At 45.0% G+C, this 20,036-nt stretch overlaps 1 protein-coding gene across 2 annotated transcripts; it reads right to left on the bottom strand.

Annotated features, from left to right (window-relative positions):
- Nucleotides 1-8,203: 8,203 nt before the first annotated feature.
- On the bottom strand, nt 8,204-18,742 carry TAP2 (transporter 2, ATP binding cassette subfamily B member). Of its 2 annotated transcripts, XM_037842570.1 has the most exons (12): nt 18,510-18,736; nt 17,746-18,255; nt 17,543-17,657; nt 13,412-13,542; nt 12,932-13,137; nt 12,061-12,258; nt 11,797-11,925; nt 10,162-10,350; nt 9,805-9,978; nt 9,470-9,629; nt 8,969-9,105; nt 8,204-8,599 (listed from the first exon to the last, which is right to left on the bottom strand). In XM_037842570.1, the coding sequence occupies exons 2-12, from the start codon at nt 18,245-18,247 to the stop codon at nt 8,420-8,422; spliced, it is 2,121 nt and encodes a 706-aa protein (XP_037698498.1). In that variant the 5' UTR covers nt 18,248-18,255; nt 18,510-18,736; the 3' UTR covers nt 8,204-8,419. The 2 variants fall into 2 exon arrangements, with proteins under 2 accessions (XP_037698498.1, XP_037698500.1); XM_037842572.1 differs by lacking the exon at nt 8,204-8,599 and having other exon boundaries at nt 9,038-9,175; nt 18,510-18,742.
- Between the last annotated feature and the right edge of the window lie 1,294 nt (nt 18,743-20,036).

Below are 20,036 nucleotides of genomic sequence, written 5' to 3'. Positions count from 1 at the left end.
AAGACTAGAGGAAGTTGAACAACGAATCAGTGACCTCCAAGATGACAGAATGGAAAATGAAAGCATAAAAGAAAGAACGGGGAAAAAATTGAAAAAATCGAAATGGACCTCAGGGATATGATAGATAATATGAAACGTCCGAATATAAGACTCATTGGTGTTCCAAAAGGGGAAGAAAAGGGTAAAGGTCTAGGAAAAGTATTCAAAGAAATTGTTGGGGAAAACTTCCCAAATCTTCTAAACAACATAAATACACAAATCATAAATGCTCAGCGAACTCCAAATAGAATAAATCCAAATAAACCCACTCTGAGACATATTCTGATCACACTGTCAAACACAGAAGAGAAGGAGCAAGTTCTGAAAGCAGCAAGAGAAAAGCAATTCACCACATACAAAGGAAACAGCATAAGGCTAAGTAGTGACTACTCAGCGGCCACCATGGAGGCGAGAAGGCAGTGGCACGATGTATTTAAAATTCTGAGTGAGAAAAATTTCCAGCCAAGAATACTTTATCCAGCAAAGCTCTCCTTCAAATTTGAGGGAGAGCTTAAATTTTTCACAGACAAACAAATGCTGAGAGAATTTGCTAACAAGAGACCTGCCCTACTGGAGATACTAAAGGGAGCCCTACAGACAGAGACACAAAGACAGGACAGAGAGACTTGGAGAAAGGTTCAGTACTAAAGAGATTCGGTATGGGTACAATAAAGAATATTAATAGACAGAGGGGAAAAATATGACAAACGTAAACCAAAGGATAAGATGGCTGATTCAAGAAATGCCTTCATGGTTATAACATTGAATGTAAATGGATTAAACTCCCCAATTAAAAGATATAGATTCGCAGAATGGATCAAAAAAAAATGAACCATCAATATGTTGCATACAAGAGACTCATCTTAGACACAGGGACACAAAGAAACTGAAAGTGAAAGGATGGAAAAAGATATTTCATGCAAGCTACAGCCAAAAGAAAGCAGGTGTAGCAATATTAATCTCAGATAAAATAGACTTCAAATGCAGGGATGTTTTGAGAGACAAAGAAGGCCACTACATACTAATAAAAGGGGCAATTCAGCAAGAAGAAATAACAATCTTAAATGTCTATGCACCCAATCAAGGTGCCACAAAATACATGAGAGAAACACTGGCAAAACTAAAGGAAGCAATTGATGTTTCCACAATAATTGTGGGAGACTTCAACACATCACTCTCTCCTATAGATAGATCAACCAGACAGAAGACCAATAAGGAAATTGAAAACCTAAACAATCTGATAAATGAATTAGATTTAACAGACATATACAGGACATTACATCCCAAATCACCAGGATACACATACTTTTCTAGTGCTCACGGAACTTTCTCCAGAATAGATCATATGCTGGGACATAAAACAAGCCTCAATAAATTTAAAAAGATTGAAATTATTCAAAGCACATTCTCTGACCACAATGGAATACAATTAGAAGTCAATAACCATCAGAGACTTAGAAAATTCACAAATACCTGGAGGTTAAACAACACACTCCTAAACAATCAGTTGGTTAACGAAGAAATAGCAAGAGAAATTGCTAAATATAGAGAGATGAATGAAAATGAGAACACAACATACCAAAACCTATGGGATGCACAAAAGCAGTGCTAAGGGGGAAATTTATAGCACTAAACGTATACATTAAAAAGGAAGACAGCGCCAAAATCAAAGAACTAATGGATCAACTGAAGAAGCTAGAAAATGAACAGCAAACCAATCCTAAACCAAGTACAAGAAAAGAAATAACAAGGATTAAAGCAGAAATAAATGACATAGAGAACAAAAAAACAATAGAGAGGATAAATATCACCAAAAGCTGGTTCTTTGAGAAGATCAACAAGATTGACAAGCCCCTAGCTAGACTGACAAAATCAAAAAGAGAGAAGACCCATATAAACAAAATAATGAATGAAAAAGGTGACATAACTGCAGATCCTGAAGAAATTAAAAAAATTATAAGAGGATACTATGAACAACTGTATGGCAACAAACTGGATAATGTAGAGGAAATGGACAATTTCCTGGAAACATATGAGCAACCTAGACTGACCAGAGAAGAAATAGAAGACCTCAACCAACCCATCACAAGCAAAGAGATCCAATCAGTCATCAAAAATCTTCCCACAAATAAATGCCCGGGGCCAGATGGCTTCACAGGGGAATTCTACCAAACTTTCCAGAAAGAACTGACACCAATCTTACTCAAACTCTTTCAAAACATTGAAGAAAATGGAACACTACCTAACTCATTTTATGAAGCTAACATCAATCTAATACCAAAACCAGGCAAAGATGCTACAAAAAAGGAAAACTACCAGCCAATCTCCCTAATGAATATAGATGCAAAAATCCTCAACAAAATACTTGCAAATCGAATCCAAAGACACATTAAAAAAATCATACACCATGACCAAGTGGGGTTCATTCCAGGCATGCAAGGATGGTTCAACATAAGAAAATCAATCAATGTATTACAACACATTAACAAGTCAAAAGGGAAAAATCAATTGATCATCTCAATAGATGCTGAAAAAGCATTTGACAAAATCCAACATCCCTTTTTGATAAAAACACTTCAAAAGGTAGGAATTGAAGGAAACTTCCTCAACATGATAAAGAGCATATATGAAAAACCCACAGCCAGCATAGTACTCAATGGTGAGAGACTGAAAGCCTTCCCTCTAAGATCAGGAACAAGACAAGGATGCCCGCTGTCACCACTGTTATTCAACATTGTGCTGGAAGTGCTAGCCAGGGCAATCCGGCAAGACAAAGAAATAAAAGGCATCCAAATTGGAAAAGAAGTAGTAAAACTGTCATTGTTTGCAGATGATATGATCTTATATCTAGAAAACCCTGAGAAATCGATGATACAGCTACTAGAGCTAATAAGCAAATTTAGCAAAGTAGCGGGATACAAGGTTAATGCACATAAGTCAGTAATGTTTCTATATGCTAGAAATGAACAAACTGAAGAGACACTCAAGAAAAAGATACCATTTTCAATAGCAACTAAAAAAATCAAGTACCTAGGAATAAACTTAACCAAAGATGTAAAAGACCTATACAAAGAAAACTACATAACTCTACTAAAAGAAATAGAAGGGGACCTTAAAAGATGGAAAAATATTCCATGTTCATGGATAGGAAGGCTAAATGTCATTAAGATGTCAATTCTACCCAAACTCATCTACAGATTCAATGCAATCCCAATCAAAATTCCAACAACCTACTTTGCAGACTTGGAAAAGCTAGTTATCAAATTTATTTGGAAAGGGAAGATGCGTCGAATTGCTAAAGACACTCTAAAAAAGAAAAACGAAGTGGGAGGACTTACACTCCCTGACTTTGAAGCTTATTATAAAGCCACAGTTGCCAAAACAGCATGGTACTGGCACAAAGATAGACATATAGATCAATGGAATCGAATTGAGAATTCAGAGATAGACCCTCAGATCTATGGCCGACTGATCTTTGATAAGGCCCCCAAAGTCACTGAACTGAGTCATAATGGTCTTTTCAACAAATGGGGCTGGGAGAGTTGGATATCCATATCCAAAAGAATGAAAGAGGACCCCTACCTCACCCCCTACACAAAAATTAACTCAAAATGGACCAAAGATCTCAATATAAAAGAAAGTACCATAAAACTCCTAGAAGATAATGTAGGAAAACATCTTCAAGACCTTGTATTAGGCAGCCACTTCCTAGACTTTACACCCAAAGCACAAGCAACAAAAGAAAAAATAGATAAATGGGAACTCCTCAAGCTTAGAAGTTTCTGCACCTCAAAGGAATTTCTCAAAAAGGTAAAGAGGCAGCCAACTCAATGGGAAAAAATTTTTGGAAACCATGTATCTGACAAAAGACTGATATCTTGGATATATAAAGAAATCCTACAACTCAATGACAATAGTACAGACAGCCCAATTATAAAATGGGCAAAAGATATGAAAAGACAGTTCTCTGAAGAGGAAATACAAATGGCCAAGAAACACATGAAAAAATGTTCAGCTTCACTAGCTATTAGAGAGATGCAAATTAAGACCACAATGAGATACCATCTAACACCGATTAGAATGGCTGCCATTAAACAAACAGGAAACTACAAATGCTGGAGGGGATGTGGAGAAATTGGAACTCTTATTCATTGTTGGTGGGACTGTATAATGGTTCAGCCACTCTGGAAGTCAGTCTGGCAGTTCCTTAGAAAACTAGATATAGAGTTACCATTCGACCCAGCGATTGCACTTCTCGGTATATACCCGGAAGGTCGGAAAGCAGTGACACGAACAGATATCTGCACACCAATGTTCATAGCAGCATTATTCACAATTGCCAAGAGATGGAAACAACCCAAATGTCCTTCAACAGATGAGTGGATAAATAAAATGTGGTATATACACACAATGGAATACTACGTGGCAGTAAGAAGGAACGATCTCGTGAAGCATATGACAACATGGATGAACCTTGAAGACATAATGCTGATCGAAATAAGCCAGGCACAAAAAGGGAAATATTATATGCTACCACTAATGTGAACTTTGAAAAATGTAAAATAAATGGTTTATAATGTAGAATGTAGGGGAACTAGCAATAGAGAGCAATTAAGGAAGGGGGAACAATAATCCAAGAAGAACAGATAAGCTATTTAACGTTCTGGGGATGCCCAGGAATGACTGTGGTCTGTTAATTTCTGATGGATATAGTAGGAACAAGTTCACAGAAATGTTGCTATATTAGGTAACTTTCTTGGGGTAAAGTAGGAACATGTTGGAAGTTAAGCAGTTATCTTAGGTTAGTTGTCTTTTTCTTACTCCCTTGTTATGGTCTCTTTGAAATGTTCTTTTATTGTATGTTTGTTTTCTTTTTAACTTTTTTTTCATACAGTTGATTTAAAAAAGAAGGGAAAGTTAAAAGAAAAAAAAAGAAAAACAAGGAAAAAAGATGTAGTGCCCCCTTGAGGAGCCTGTGGAGAATGCAGGGGTATTTGCCTACCCCACCTCAATGGTTGCTAACATGACCACAGACATAGGGGACTGGTGGTTTGATGGGTTGAGCCCTCTACCATAGGTTTTACCCTTGGGAAGACGGTTGCTGCAAAGGAGAGGCTAGGCCTCCCTATAATTGTGCCTAAGAGCCTCCTCCCGAATGCCTCTTTGTTGCTCAGATGTGGCCCTCTCTCTCTAGCTAAGCCAACTTGAAAGATGAAATCACTGCCCTCCCCCCTACATGGGATCAGACACCCAGGGGAGTGAATCTCCTTGGCAACGTGGAATATGACTCCCGGGGAGGAATGTAGACCTGGCATCGTGGGACGGAGAACATCTTCTTGACCAAAAGGGGGATGTGAAAGGAAATGAAATAAGCTTCAGTAGCAGAGAGATTCCAAAAGGAGCCGAGAGGTCACTCTGGTGGGCACTCTTACGCACACTTTAGACAACCCTTTTTAGGTTCTAAAGAATTGGGGTAGCTGGTGGTGGATACCTGAAACTATCAAACTACAACCCAGAACCCATGAATCTCGAAGAGAGTTGTATAAAAATGTAGCTTATGAGGGGTGACAATGGGATTGGGAAAGCCATAAGGACCACACTCCACTTTGTCTAGTTTATGGATGGATGAGTAGAAAAATAGGGGAAGGAAACAAACAGACAAAGGTACCCAGTGTTCTTTTTTACTTCAATTGCTCTTTTTCACTCTAATTATTATTCTTGTTATTTTTGTGTGTGTGCTAATGAAGGTATCAGGGATTGATTTAGGTGATGAATGCACAACTATGTAATGGTACTGTAAACAATCGAAAGTGCGATTTGTTTTGTATGACTGCATGGTATGTGAATATATCTCAATAAAATGAAGAAAAAAAAAGAAAGAAAAAAATAAAATAAAATAAAATAAAATACTTAAAAAAAAAAAAAAAAAAGGAAATCTATGAACATTTCCCCCCTCCTTGTGGGAAAGATACTGAAGGGAAGCAGCCAGAAGAAGGGGGAGTTGTGGGGCAGGGAGAATCAAATGGTGAGGGGGTGGGGGTGGGGGCAGAGGTTAGGAAGGGTGGATGAAAAGAACTCCTGGGAAACCCGCATTGCTAATATCTGTAGTTACCAGAATAGTCACATTTGTAGGAATTTATCTATCCAGTCGAATAGCCTAACCGTCAGGGAACATTTTTCTGTGTCCGTTACATAAGGTTTACCTGGGAGTTTCCCCTGAGATCAGAAATCTCTGGAACATCTTATGATCTTAAGATCTGCTGCATCCTCTTGTACTGCCCATTAGGATGCCTGAGTTTTTGTCCCAGCATCTATTGTTGATTAACTGTGATTTCAGTCTAGTTTCCCTATTTCAAAAGTAAGATTTGACTGCTACATTATTTTATTTTTAAGATGCCTTCCAGGTTTAAAGTATTATGAGTCTATGGGGTAATTGTACTGAGGATTTCAAAAGCATTTTCACAGGTCCTCTTCTTCCATGAGGGCTACAGCCTCCATAAAGTTGGGAGATGCAGAGATTATTTTTCCCTTTTATAAATAAAGGACATTTTGTGGGAAGAGGAGGAATCAGGAGTGCCCTCTCTCTCCAAATGCACACTTAGCCCTCAGAGTGAAGTTTGGGAGGCACGTCGGAGTGGAGCAGAGGACAGTGGCAGGATGAAACAAAGGTTTTATACACACTCAAGAAACTCCCTATTCTCACCCCACCCAGCTCCCAGTGGTTGCCAAGGAGAAAAAAAAATGCAAAGCAGCCAAGTTCTGGCTGGCTAATTGCTAGTGCTGGAAAGTACCTGCTGTTTCTGGGACTGTGAAACTTTCTCTTTCCTAGAATAGGAACCCCTCAAGGCAAATCCCTCCCGGCAAACAGGGACGTGTACAACCTGGTTTTCAGCGGGTGGTATGTGTATGTGGTTGAGAGACAGGACGGTGGATGATGGGGACTTATTCAATAGATTTATCCAATAGATATTTATTGATTGCCTACTATCAATCAGGCCCTGTGCCAGATAGCAGATACAAAGCTTAATAAGGTATATGGCCTTCCCCCAGGAGCTCACAGTTTCAGGGACAAAATAAAAAGAAATTAGTAAGGGCTATGAAAGACGTTAACTCCCAGGAGTGATAGGAAGCACATGGAAGTGCACTTTTCCCAGAGGAGGGATATAGGGGAAGGCTTCCTGGAAAACCTGAACCCCGAGCTCAGTCTTGAAGAGTTGTGGGAAATCAGGGAAGGCTCAGTAAACACCACATGAAAGGCACACAGGTATGAAGGAGGGTGAGCCTGCTGTGCTGGAGCTTAAGCAACCAGAAAGGACGAGACAAACAGGCTAGAAAGTTCTGTGTACTCTGAGAAGGATCTGAGCAGAAAAGGAGCAAGAGCATTTGAAAAATCTTCCAGGAGTGGCATCACCCTCTGTACCTTTCAAAAATACAAACAGCTTCATGGAGAATGGCTGGAAGAGGGTCACCAATGGTACAGGAATTTCTCTGGAGATGAGATTCTGTAGGACTATGAAAGAGGGCTATTAAGAGTAGAACGAGAGAGAAGAAAGTGGGTGCAGAGGTATCTGGAGCTAGAAATAACAGAGCTCTGTCTGATCTGACTATGGATTAGAGATTATGAATATGAGATGCAGTTCAGTTTATTGGTTGAGAGTACAGGCTTTGGGTCAGGTCAGGATTCAAACCCCAACTTCTCCACTGTGTAACTTTGGGAAAGTTATTTCATCTCTCTGAGCCTCAGTTTCCTCATCCATTAAATGGGGGTCATAATAATGAACTCCACAGGGTTGTAGGTAAGGATCAAAAGAGATAATATATGGAAAACACTTAGCATAGTATCTACACATATTAAAAGTCTATAAACGCTAACTATTATCAATGTTATTAACACTATTAATTGGGGAACTGTGCTCTGCCCCTCCACACCTCAGTTTCCCCCAAATAACAGACACAGAAAGGTAACCTCATGGATAGTTATGTCTTACAGGTTAATATGTATCTCACAGGACAGATAAAAGACTGATAACATAGTAAGCAAAATATTAACTGTGGTTATCTCTGGGAAGTGAGACCATGGATGGTTTTACTTTTCTTCTTTGTACTTTTCTGTATCTTCTAAACTTTCTATATGAATGAGTGCCATTAAGGTAATAACAAAAAATACTTCAAAAGACATTTATTATGCCACAATACACCAGGCAAAGCTCTGTTCATGAGGTAAGTAGGTTCCCGGTCACAGACAACCCACCCCCACAGTGAACCCCGGAAAACACACGCAGTCCAAATCTCCGTCATGCCTCCAGCTCCAGGGGCACATCCCAAAGCAGGAGCTACCACCTAGGGATGGCCATGAGAAGTGCCCAGCGTCCTTGGGGCCTCATTCTGCCAGCTGCTGCTGCACCAGGCAGGAGTAGACGTCCTGCCCCTCCAGGAGCTGGGCACGCTCCAGCAGCTCTCCCTGCTTGAGCACCAGGATCTGGTCAGCGCTCTGAACCGTCTGCAGCCTGTGAGCGATCACCAGCACGGTCCTGTCCCTGCGGGCTTGCCATTCCTGCAGCTAAAAGGGAAGAGCAGGGGACCGCAAGGAGAAAAGAATGAGATGGACGCCACACCCCAGCTGGACACCAGCTCTTATGGCTTAGGGTGAAAAAGGTGTAGAACATGAGGAGGTTGGAGAGAGCACCTGTAACTCCTTCTGTCTCCCAGAGAGTGGTAAGGGAGCAGTGGAGGAAGCCGAGATGCCCCCAGCCCACCTATCCTCCATTCCACTTCCCTTCCTCAGTCCTGGACCCTAAGAAGGCAGAGATGCTCTCTCCACTAGTGGGCCACCCGTCCTCCCCCCTGCCCGATTCTGCCCACGCTGCTCCTTCCAAGGCGACCCCTCAGGCCCGGCTCTCCCCAGCAGCTCCCACCTGTCTGTACTCACCGCCTGCTCACACTCCACGTCCAGGGCACTGGTGGCCTCATCCAGGACGAGGACCTGCGGGTCCCGCACGAGGGCCCGGGCAATGGCCACACGCTGTTTCTGTCCCACGGCCAACTGGCTCCCTTTCTCCCCGACGTCTGGGGAAATCAAACATGTCCTTTCTCAGCCACGAGTGACCACTTCATTCCTCACCCCGCGGCGCAGCCACTGCACAACGAGAGTTCCCACCAGAACCAGTTAGGACACGTGAGCACTGGGGAGGGCCCCGGGGCTGGGGCCTGAAGGGAAGGGGCTGCCCGGTAGAGAGCGCGGCTTCCGCGGCTCCCCGGGAGCCAAGACGCACGAGCAAGAGAGGGAAGCTAAAGAATCCATCGCGTTGGGGGAAGGAGGAGAAGTGGGGACAGAGGACCAGGAAACAGCAACACCGGGGTACAGGGATGTGCTCAGGGAGCCCCACCCCCCGCCCCTTCCCAGTTCGCGCTGACGGCTCCGCGAGGGCACCTGTGTGCATGCCGTGCTCCAGCTCCGCTATGAAGTCGTCCGCGCGGGCGGCCCGGGCTGCAGCGCTCACCTCATCGTCCCCGCAGCTCTCCAGCCCATAGGCGATGTTGTCCCTCACAGAACCAGAGAACAGCACGGGCTCCTGCCCAACCCAAGCCACCTGCGCAGAGTGGGCGGGGCAGAGGGCTGCGTGGACCCCGCCCCCTCCCGGAAGGAGAGACCCTCCCTCCCCCCTCCCCCAACGCCCCCAGAACGGACTCCGAGGACTGCCCCTCCTCTCTCTGCGCGTGCTCCCCCTCTCCAATCCCCTACCCACCTGCTCTCGCCCCACGCACCTGTCTGTGCAGGTAGTGGTGCTCGTACTGGGAGACGGGCTCCCCATCCAGCAGCAGACGCCCCTCCGTGGGCTGGTACAGATTCTGCAGCAGCGCAGCCACCGTGCTCTTCCCAGACCCGTTGGGCCCCACCAGCGCGGTCACCTCGCCAGGACGTAGGGTGAACGTGAGCCCCTAGAAGCGCCAGGCAAGGGTCAGCGTCCGCCTCCCCTCCCTCAGGACTCCTCCCCTGCTCTTCCCTTCCGAGGCAAGATCAGCTTCTCCAAGGCAGATGGTCTAGAGGCCGTGATGCCCGAGGAAGCCCAAGCAGCAGGGAGGGGAGGGCCAGAGCGTCTCGCCGTGGCGTCTTTCAGGTACCTTGAGCACCGGCCGGTCAGGGCGACTGGGATACGCAAAGGAGACATCCTGGAATTCCACAAGCCCCTGCAGAGAGGGAGGGGCCAGCGTCCCCGGAGGGGGCAGCTTTGGTTGTCGGTCCAGGTAGCCAAAAACCTTCTCAGCAGCTCCCACATTGCTCAGCATGTCCCCCCACATGTAGACCAGAGCCTGGAACACAGGAATGGAGGGGCCAGCTAATCAGACGCAGCCCACCAGAAACCACGCAGCTAATAAACCAACTTCCCCGCTTCTCACACACTCCCTACCACACCCCATCCACAACTACACTACTCATCCCCTCCTCCCAAAGAAGATTTTCTACATTTATAAGTGCAATTTGGTGGGATTTAAAAGTGCCACAATACCCCAGGGTTCCAATTGTCAGTGTAAAGGATGGAGCAGTACATACTCATCCTGCAAGGCATTGCTTCTGTCCCCAGACTTTTTCAATTACTGTTTCGTATTCTTTGTACAAAGCTGTCTTGGATGATTAGCTAGGAAACTCCTTAAAAGAGCCTAATTCATCTTTGTAGCCATCGAAAGCCTAGAACAATTCTCCACCCATAAAAGATTCTGAATAAATGTCTAGGAAAATTATAAAATAAAGCACAAAAAGAAGTAACTAATTATTTTTGAAAACTGGTAAATACAGGAAAGACTCAAAAGCTCCTTCTGCCTTTGCTAGCCAAACTGTACCACAGGTAACCTCACAGTAGATGAGAGGAGTCCACCTTGATAAATGCAACCAGCTAACAAATGAAAAAATAACTGAATATCACCATTTTGCAACCCCTAATTCCATAAATTAATAGATGTAGGCACTGAACATCAACACCTGGTGAGTCACAGAGGGAGGTCATGCCACCACCTAGAAAGTACAGTTGTCAAAACAAGCAAACAAACCTGGATCTGAAAAGCCTCTAGGTTTATCTACCGATCACCATGAAGTGCAGAGGCACAGAAATATGTTAAATACCACAGGGATTCGAGCAAAATCCAGACTATAAAAAACTCTGTAAGTCAAACAACCTGTTTCTTAAACAAATAATTTACAAAACTGCAAGGCAGTGGGAGTGGGGGGAGAGTGGTACAGAGAGAGACATACCAACCACTCACAGCACATGGACCGTATCTGGATCCTAGATCAAGCAAATAATATACATATTACATGTATGAGAAAAGTAGAATTTTGACCACTGAATGGATACTTGATGAATTTGAGGAATTACTGTTAGTTTTTTAGATGCAAAAATAGTTTGGTGGTTATATTTTTTAAACAGTGTTTATGTCTTAGAAATACATAATGAAATATTTACAGATGAAATATTTTATCTGAGATTTGCTTCATGACAATATGGGCAGGAGGAAGTGGATGGGGGTACAGATGAAGCAAGACTGGCCAAGAGTTGATAACTGTTAAAGCGGGTGATGGGTACATGGGAATTCATTTCATTATCTTGTCTTTTTTTTTTTTTTTTAACATGTTTGAAATTCTTAGAGTGAGTTGGGTTTTTTTGTTTTTTAAGAGAAACAAATAAAGCTCGGGCCAGAAGGTTAGAGAGAAAAACAGAGGAGAAAGAAGAGAGTAACCATCCGTGCAGGCTGCTCACTCACATTCACATAATGCCCCACGTCCTCCTGGTAGAGCAGAAAGGAGAGCAGTCCACCCTGCGTGAGCTCCCCGGCCAGTATTTGCTGCAGCCCACAGCTCAGCATCAGCACCTGCATTCCCAAGTCCAGCATCTGCAAGGGGAAAACAGTCTTCATTCTTTCTCTCCTCCCTACCCCTAGGATGTTGAGCAGCAGGTAGCCCCAGGACCAGCCTCACGCCTTTCCAGGCTGCCTCCCTGGCTCCTCCCAGCTGCTCAGCTGTCTCACCCTCCGTAAGAGCAGGTACAGGGCGCGTTCCAGATCTCGTCGCCACCACAGCTGGCGGCATCGTTCAAGGGCCTTCTTATACCGACAGACCTCATGCTCCTCAGCCCCAAAACTCCGCACAGTCTGCAGCCCGCCAACTGCTTCCCGCACCACCTGCCCTGCCCCCGCCACTGCATCCTGGATCTCCCGAAGCACAGCCTGGAAAAGTGGGGCAGGGGGATAGCAGGGTTGATGAGGGAGAAGGCAGCAGGCACCCATGTCTCATTCCAGCCCTTAGGATGCTTCCCCAATCTATCTAAAAATATCAATCTGTCCTCTTCCTCCCTTCCTGACATTTCCTTCCAGAAGTGTAGAGGAGGAACAAAACCATGTATCGTTCAGCTCTCAATGCTAGGTAGTGCAGCAGGGTCTGAATGAGGAAAGGGGGAGTAGTGTGTCCAAGGAGCCACAGCCAATTAGAGATGGCGGAGCTGACGTTCAGACTCGGGACTTCCTGCCTGCACTTTCTATTTTCTCTACACTCCGTCCAAATTGCTCCTACTGATTATAAAGGGAAACACTCTCCACCCAAAACTCTGTAAGACAGCATTTTCAATCTTCTGTAGGGGAGGGAAGTACAGACTCCTTTGAGAAGCTGATGAAAGCTATGGTCTCCCCAGAAAACAGCACACACGCGCAAGCGCACACACACACAAACATGATTTTACACACAGTCCCAAGGGATCGCAGATGTTCTGAAGCCCATCCATGGACCCTCCACTTAGAACTTCTGCCCCAAGGTCTGAGAAGAGGAGAGCTCTAGGACAGCCTCTCGCTCCCAAGGGGGGGATCCTCTTCATCTCCCTTGGGGCCCCCTAACACGCACATGTACCTGATGGCGGGCACTGTACACCTTCTCAGCTGCTACTGAGAGGGGCACTTTGACCAGAGCGAGAAGGGTGAGTCGAGGTGACAGGCTGAGCATGAAGCTATACAGTCCCACCACCTTCACCAGGCTCCGCAAGAGTACGTTGGCATTAAGAGGAAGCCAGTTACTCATCAAGGTGGTATCTGAGCTCAGCCGTGAATTCAGCTCCCCTGAGGAGGACAAAGCAAGTGAGGAAACCATGCATAACGCAATACACCCAGGAACTCCTCCCTGACCTCCCCCCCGACACAGTTCCCTCCTCTAAATACCCCCACCCCGACTCACAGAGAGACGGCTGGAAGCTGCCTCCCCACCCTGTCCCCAGAGAGCACGAAGCAGCCCCGGGCCCAGTGCCCTGACAAAGGCAGGAGAGACTGGGGGTGGAAGGTAACTGAGGGGCAAGAAATGTCCAGGGAAATGCCAGACCTGGACTCCAGGCCCCACCTGTCTTCGTCTCCTGGAAGAAACTGAGGTCCTGGCGCAGCAGGGAACAGAAGAGCAGATCCCGGATCCGCAGGTTGATTCTGGACATGATGAAGGTGAAGAAGCCTCCTCGGCAGCCTGCAGACAGTGAGCTGGGCGGGGAGACAACAGGAGGATGGAGGGAGAGGGAGACGCAGAGCAGGAGGGGAGCGGTGGGGAAAGTGGAGCAGAAAGTCCAGAATGGAAAAAAAAAATAGAGTTGGGGAAAGCATCCCATGAGAGGCAAAAGAGAAGGAAACAAGGGGAGGGGGCAAGAGGGGTGGGAATAAGCAGGAAGCAGAAAGGGAATATGGTGAGCTAGATGTAGGACAAAATCATGACATGTTCAAACTCACGAGCATTTATGGAGTTCATTCTGTGCTAGACACAAGAGAAGGATACGCCAGAAGTGAAAAGAAATTCTGAAAAGAAATAGCCTAGGCCTTGCTTCTGACCTGGCCTCAGTGTTTCCTTCCCCTCCAGGTTTCTCCTCTGACTTGCCTTTTCCTTTCCTGCCCCCGAAGTCCTTCTCCCCAGTCCCAGACACTTCATTACAGGAACTGGATCAATGGAACTAACTGCCCTCCCACTCCAGAGGCTTGGAGTCTCACTATTCCCCATCTCTTTTCAACCTTAAAGTTGGAGAACTCCTCTTAGATCAAACAAATATTTACAATAAAAGTTAAAAAAAAAAAAAAAAAAAAAAAGATGGCATAGAAGCAGGTATTTTACAACATACCAGTTTTTAATATAAATTTAGTTAACGTAGTTACGAGACTGTTGGGGTGGTCTGGATAGGAAATGATGAGCGTTTGGACTTTGGCAATGGCAGCGAGAGTAGAGAGGAAGGAGCCACAGAAGAAAAGTTCTGAAAGTAATAAATGACAGGGCTAGTATTTGAATACGAGGAAAGCACCAGCACCAATGTTTGGGGCTAGGTTACTAATGATTTTGTGAATGGGACTAAGAAGAGGGATCCATTTTCAAGAGGACTGGGAGGGAATATGATGCATTTGGAGATCAAGGTATGAGGAGTGTGAGATTAGACTATCCAATGGGAACACCAAGGAGACAACAGGATTTACAAGACTAGAGCTCTGCACTGGAGGTATGGGTCTGGGAATCACCTGAGAATTGTACTGAGTTAGAGCAACAGGAAAAATTTTTTTAAAGATCATAGAACTATGTCATGAGAAAAGCCCACATTTAAGGATCTAGAGGAGGAGAGGTCTCCAAAAAAGGTAGAGTGGAATGGAAGGTAGAAAGGGAATTCATAAAAGCTAATTGAGACTGAAATGGGAAAAGAATAGTCTCTTCAACCGACAGTGCTAAGAAAACCAGATTTCTACATGCAATAGAAGGAATCTGGATCCCTACCTCACACTATATACAAAAAAAATTAAAATGGAGCAATGACCTAAATACAAGAACTAAAACCATGAAACTCTTAGAAGATAACATAGGGAGAAATATTCATGACCTTGGATTTGACAGTGGATTCTTAGATAAGATACCAAAAGTATGAGCAGCAAACAATAAAATAAACTGGACTTCATCCAAATTAAAAATTTTTGTTCACCAAAGGACCTTATCAAGAAAGTGTAAAGACAACTATAGAATGGGAGAAAACAGTTGCAAATAATCTATCTGAAAATACAGGGAACTACTCTAACTCAATAACAAAAAAAAAAAAAAACCCAATTTAAAATGGGCAGAGGACTTGAACATTTTGCCAAAGAAGATATACAAATGTCACCAAGCACATGAAAAGATTCTCAACATCATTAGCCATTAGGGAAATACAAATCAAAATCACAATAAGATACATCTTCATACCTACAAGGATGTCTATTATTAGGATAAAAAAAGGAAAATAAGTGTTTGAGAGGATGCAGAGAAATTGGAACCCTCACACAATGTTCATGAGAACGTGAAATGGTACAGTCACTGTGGAAAGCAGTTTGGCAGTTCCTCAAAAAGTTAAACATAAAATCACCATATGACTCAGCAATTCTACTCCTAAGTATATATTTAAAGGAACTGAAAACAGAGTCTCAAACAGATACCCGTACACCAATATTAGTAGCGGCATTATTCAAAATAATGAATGGGTAAACAAAATGTGTGTAGTGAATTAAAATAAAGTAGGGACTTTTGTCACACCAATGTGCCACCTCAGCATGTCCAAGGTCAGTGTTAACAAAAGGATTTTGCGCTATCATGCAGCCTCAGCATCTGAGACCCTGTCATTAGATCCCTCAGGGGTCTCCCCTGACACCTGCTTATTCAAGATAAACAGCTTCTCCCTCTCCTCCCATCCTACCTGGGTTCATGCCCCTATGAAGGTCAAATGCAGACTCCCTAATCCTCACTCTTGCTTGACCAATTGCTGCACCTCCTACCCGGGTCAGAACACCATGACGGCAGTCCCAGGTCCACTGTACACCTCTTGCTCCTGGCCGGCTTGTCTGAACCTGCCTTCCTGGCATGTTTCCCCACGTGGCCCTGCAAGGCCTGACACTCCTCCCTGTTCTAAGATGTGTAAATACTAACAAACCTTTCTTTCATACATCTCGTCCTTGCCACTCATGACTATCTATATAAAGAACCGTACAACGCAATGTGGTACACACCGACAATGGAATATTACTCAGCTGTAAATAGAAATGAAGTTCTGCTCCATGATAAGCATAGATGAGCCTTAAAGGGAAATAAGCAAGACACAAATGGACAAATATGGTATGATTCCACTTATAATATCTAGAATAAGCAAATTCATAGAGACAGAAGGTAGATTACAGGGGCTAGGGGAAGGGGAGAATGGGGAGTTAATATTTAAAGGATGTGGAGTTTTTGTTTAGGGAGATGAAAAAGTTTTGGTAATGGATGGCGGTGATGGCAATACAACATTGTGAATGTTATTAATTCACTGAATTATATACATAAAGATGGCTTAAACAGCAAACTTTATGTTACATATATATATATAACCACAATTTTATTTTTAAAAAGCTAACTTCAGAAAAAAGGTCAGTAATAAGAGGTTATTCTAGTGCCAAATGCTACAGAGAAGCCTGGAGAATTGAGGGCTGATTTTTAAAAAGGTACTGGACCCATCAATAAGCAGTTAGTTATCCCCTTCTGAGCCATTGGTTTCAGCAGAGTTGCAGGTGTAGGATGAAGGCATAATGACGACTCGGTTTTGAGCGCACTCTAAACGAAGTCTGGCAGTAAAAAAGGAGCAATGTCAAGCAAGAGAGCCAGGACCAGGGCGGGGCAAGGGAGGCAGGTGCACAGCTCCGAGAGTGCATCCAGGCACCTCCCCTGCCTTACACCAGTCCTGGCCCCGTCTAGTCGTATTTGTTTGTTTGGGACAACACACTCCTGAGTATATCTAAAAGAGGAAAAAGCAAATAAAGAGGGAAAGGGTAAAGATGCTGGAGAGAAGATCTTCAGGAATTGTTGAAATGAGTTAGGAAAGAAGGGTCAAGAGGAAGAAACCCCCCACGCCCGACAAGAGGAAATCCTGGAGAGATATTTTGGAAACAGGTTTAGGGGCGAGAGGTAGGACACAGAAAAGAAAAATGGATTCAGAGAGATAGAAACGCTGAGAGGCAATTGAGAAACATTCTGTACCACGGGACTGTGCAACACAAGCAGTGAACCCTACGTAAACTATGGACTATAATAAATTATACTAATATTATTATAATATATTTTCTTAATTGCAACAAAGGTACCCATGGGGGCAAATATGAAAACTATTTTCTGCATGATTTTTCTGTAAACCTACAACTTCCCTAATAAAATAAAATAAAAATATATAGCAGAGTTTTGGGGGGAAAAAAACTCCTTTGTGCTAAGTTCACTTGTACTTGTATCTATAAATAATATAAACTTTGAAGATGTTGGATAAATACGGTGAAGGAAGGAAGGAAGGAAGAATGAATGGAACAGAATGGTGAATAAATAAACACATGCACATTTTAGATTAGGTATTTTTAAACTACATGTGCTTTGTGCACAAAAGAGTCTGAAACTGGAGTTAGGAAAGTGAGGGCGCCTGTGAAAATCTGGGGCTAGCAAATGGACCCACCTGCCCCCATCCCCTACCTTCCAAAGGAAAAGAGGCACATGAAAAAGATGGCGCTGGCAAAGGCATCAGGATCGAAGTCACTTCCCAGGATGTCAATCACACGACCAGAGTAGTGAGGGAGCAATGTCTCACCTGAAGGAAGCGTGATGGAGAACAGGTGAATGTGCTGGTGTCAAAGGCCTCTTCCCACCTCCAACTCACAAGCTTCTCCCCGACTCACCCAAAACGGCAACAACCAAGAAGAAGAAGGCGGCAATGAGGAAAGGCAGGTCTGGAATGGAAAGCCTCAGCAATCTCCACATCAAGGATTTGTTCTCCTGGCCCTGCTCCGTCTTCTGGGCTGAAGTGGGGGCTCCTGGGGGGCTCAGCACAGCCCACACTGCCCAGCTTAGCCCGGCAGCCCCATAGGCCGCCAGCAGCCAGCTCCAGGGGGCTGAAGCCATTCTGACGGGGGGAGCGCTCAAGGCCCCTGGGACCAGGGCCCTCAGGGAGAGAAACAGCGGGGCCACCAGGCAGAGCAAGGGCAACAGGGTCCCCACATAGCCCAGCAGCCCCCCCAGCTTTAGCAGCCCCCACAGCCCTCCAAGTCGCAGGGCTCCCTCCAGCCACAGGCCTGGAAGCCCTCCCGGGAGCAAAGCCCCCAGGGTCCCCCGAAGCAGCCAGAGGAGGGTCGAGTCCACCAGCAGCAGGAAAGCCCAGGGACTCAGGTCAGCGAGCCGCATGGTGCTATCTGTGGGGAGAGGGTGAGAAATTATGGAAGTGGAATCCCAATCCTTTCCTGTCCCTCACCCCACCCAACCCGTGGGTTTCTCATTTTACCCAGTCCTACCCGGAGAGACCCCCTGGCTACTCCGTGCCAATCAGTACAACCTACAGGGGTCAGTCTACCCGTGAGAGGTGGAGAGGGACCTCCCCATCAGGAGCCTCATTCTTTAAACCAACCAACAAACAAACAAAATCCCGACACCCTCCCCCTGCCCCAACCTGCGCCTGCTCCGCCGAGTCCCAAACAGCGAGGCGGTCCTGCTCGGCTCCTTCCACGCCGCGAGGTCCAGAGGGACCCGACGCAGGGAGCGTGGAGTGGGTGATGGGTTGGGACGCGTCCCTACAGGCGGCTTCGGGAGGCCTTCCGTTGGGTGGTGGAGAAATCTTCCGCTGCCTCCGCCTCAAACGTCGTTTCCCACTTTCATCAGTTAGCGACGCTCTCCTGGGGAGGACGAGAGGGCTTCGCCGCTTTCGCTTTCGCTTTCGCTTCCCCAGCCAATGCGCTCGCTCTGCGCGAGGCGGCCAGGTGGGGGCGCGCGAGACCTACAGACCAAGGAACCCGGATCCCGAACTCGGGTTCGCGCTTGCCAGCCCCCAAGTGAAACTCACACCCTTAGCAGCAGTTACTCTGTGATATAAAACTGACTGCGATTATTTTAGAATTGTCATGAAGTAAAATAAATCTGTTTCAAGGATTGGGATGGGTTGTAATTGGAGAACCACTGGATTTTCGTCAACGTTATTACCTCAAGCTCCGAACCATTTTCCCAGTCCAAGCTCCAATTTTAGGGTCTTGGGATACAAAAATCTGGACCCCGAGCGAGAAGAAGCACGAAGGGTCTCTCCTAAATAGGTTTTAGCCAGTCTCATGGGGACCCTGGGAGTTTGCACCTACAGTTTTCCAGTTCATGAGGCAGTGAACCATTGTCTTCATTTGTCCTCCTCAGCAGGGCACCTTGAACAGGGCACATGTTCAGACGCCTCTAAATTAACATTCCAAATTATGTTGGGAGGACCTTCAGCTTTTTTGAGGGAGACCCCAGGTAGTGGACTTTGTTTCTTGGTCTATTTTAACACTGGTTAAAAGTGCAGTCACGCAGGTCCTTGGTTCCTGCCTGGCCAGAGCCTAACTATGGAACATGCCTATGTGTTTCTTCCAGAAATAACTCTTCAGGTTGAAACTGTATCTTCCAAAGTCAAAAAATCCTCAAAGGGAGGATCACTAGAATTCCAAACCACCTTTTAAAATGTTATTGGTGTGACTACCAATGAGTCACTCAAAGTTTAAAATAAGGGGGAGGGGATCTAAAGTAGAGAATTATCAAACTTTCTCCAACCCTTTCCATTCTGGGGTTATAAGGATCTCTCCCTTGTGGAAAAAAACCTCCACACTCAGCTGCTTCCTTCTTTCTCCCTTTTACCTTGACTAACTCTCCTCTGAGAAGTGGCGTCTTCTGTGCTCCTTTCTGTAGCTCCAGCCTGATTCAGGAAAGAACCTTACGTCCTTCTCCATTTTTCTAACCTGGTTGTTTAACTTTTCCTCATAGTGTCCGTTTCAGGGAGTCCTCCCTATCTCCTCTTCCTCTTCAGTCATGGGCCTGTCATCTTGCAACCAAGCGTGACCGATCATGAAACTGAACCTCTAATGTCCTTCTTTACATTCTATATCCAATAACTCTGAAGGGCTACTTGGAGCAAATGGTAAAGTGTTTGCAATTACCACACACCTGTTGAGGTGGAAATTTT

Source organism: Choloepus didactylus, chromosome 7, assembly GCF_015220235.1.
Source record: "Choloepus didactylus isolate mChoDid1 chromosome 7, mChoDid1.pri, whole genome shotgun sequence".
NCBI lineage: Eukaryota > Metazoa > Chordata > Mammalia > Pilosa > Megalonychidae > Choloepus > Choloepus didactylus.
The sequence above is the reverse complement of the archived record's forward strand: the minus strand, read 5'-3'. Positions and strand labels throughout refer to the sequence as shown.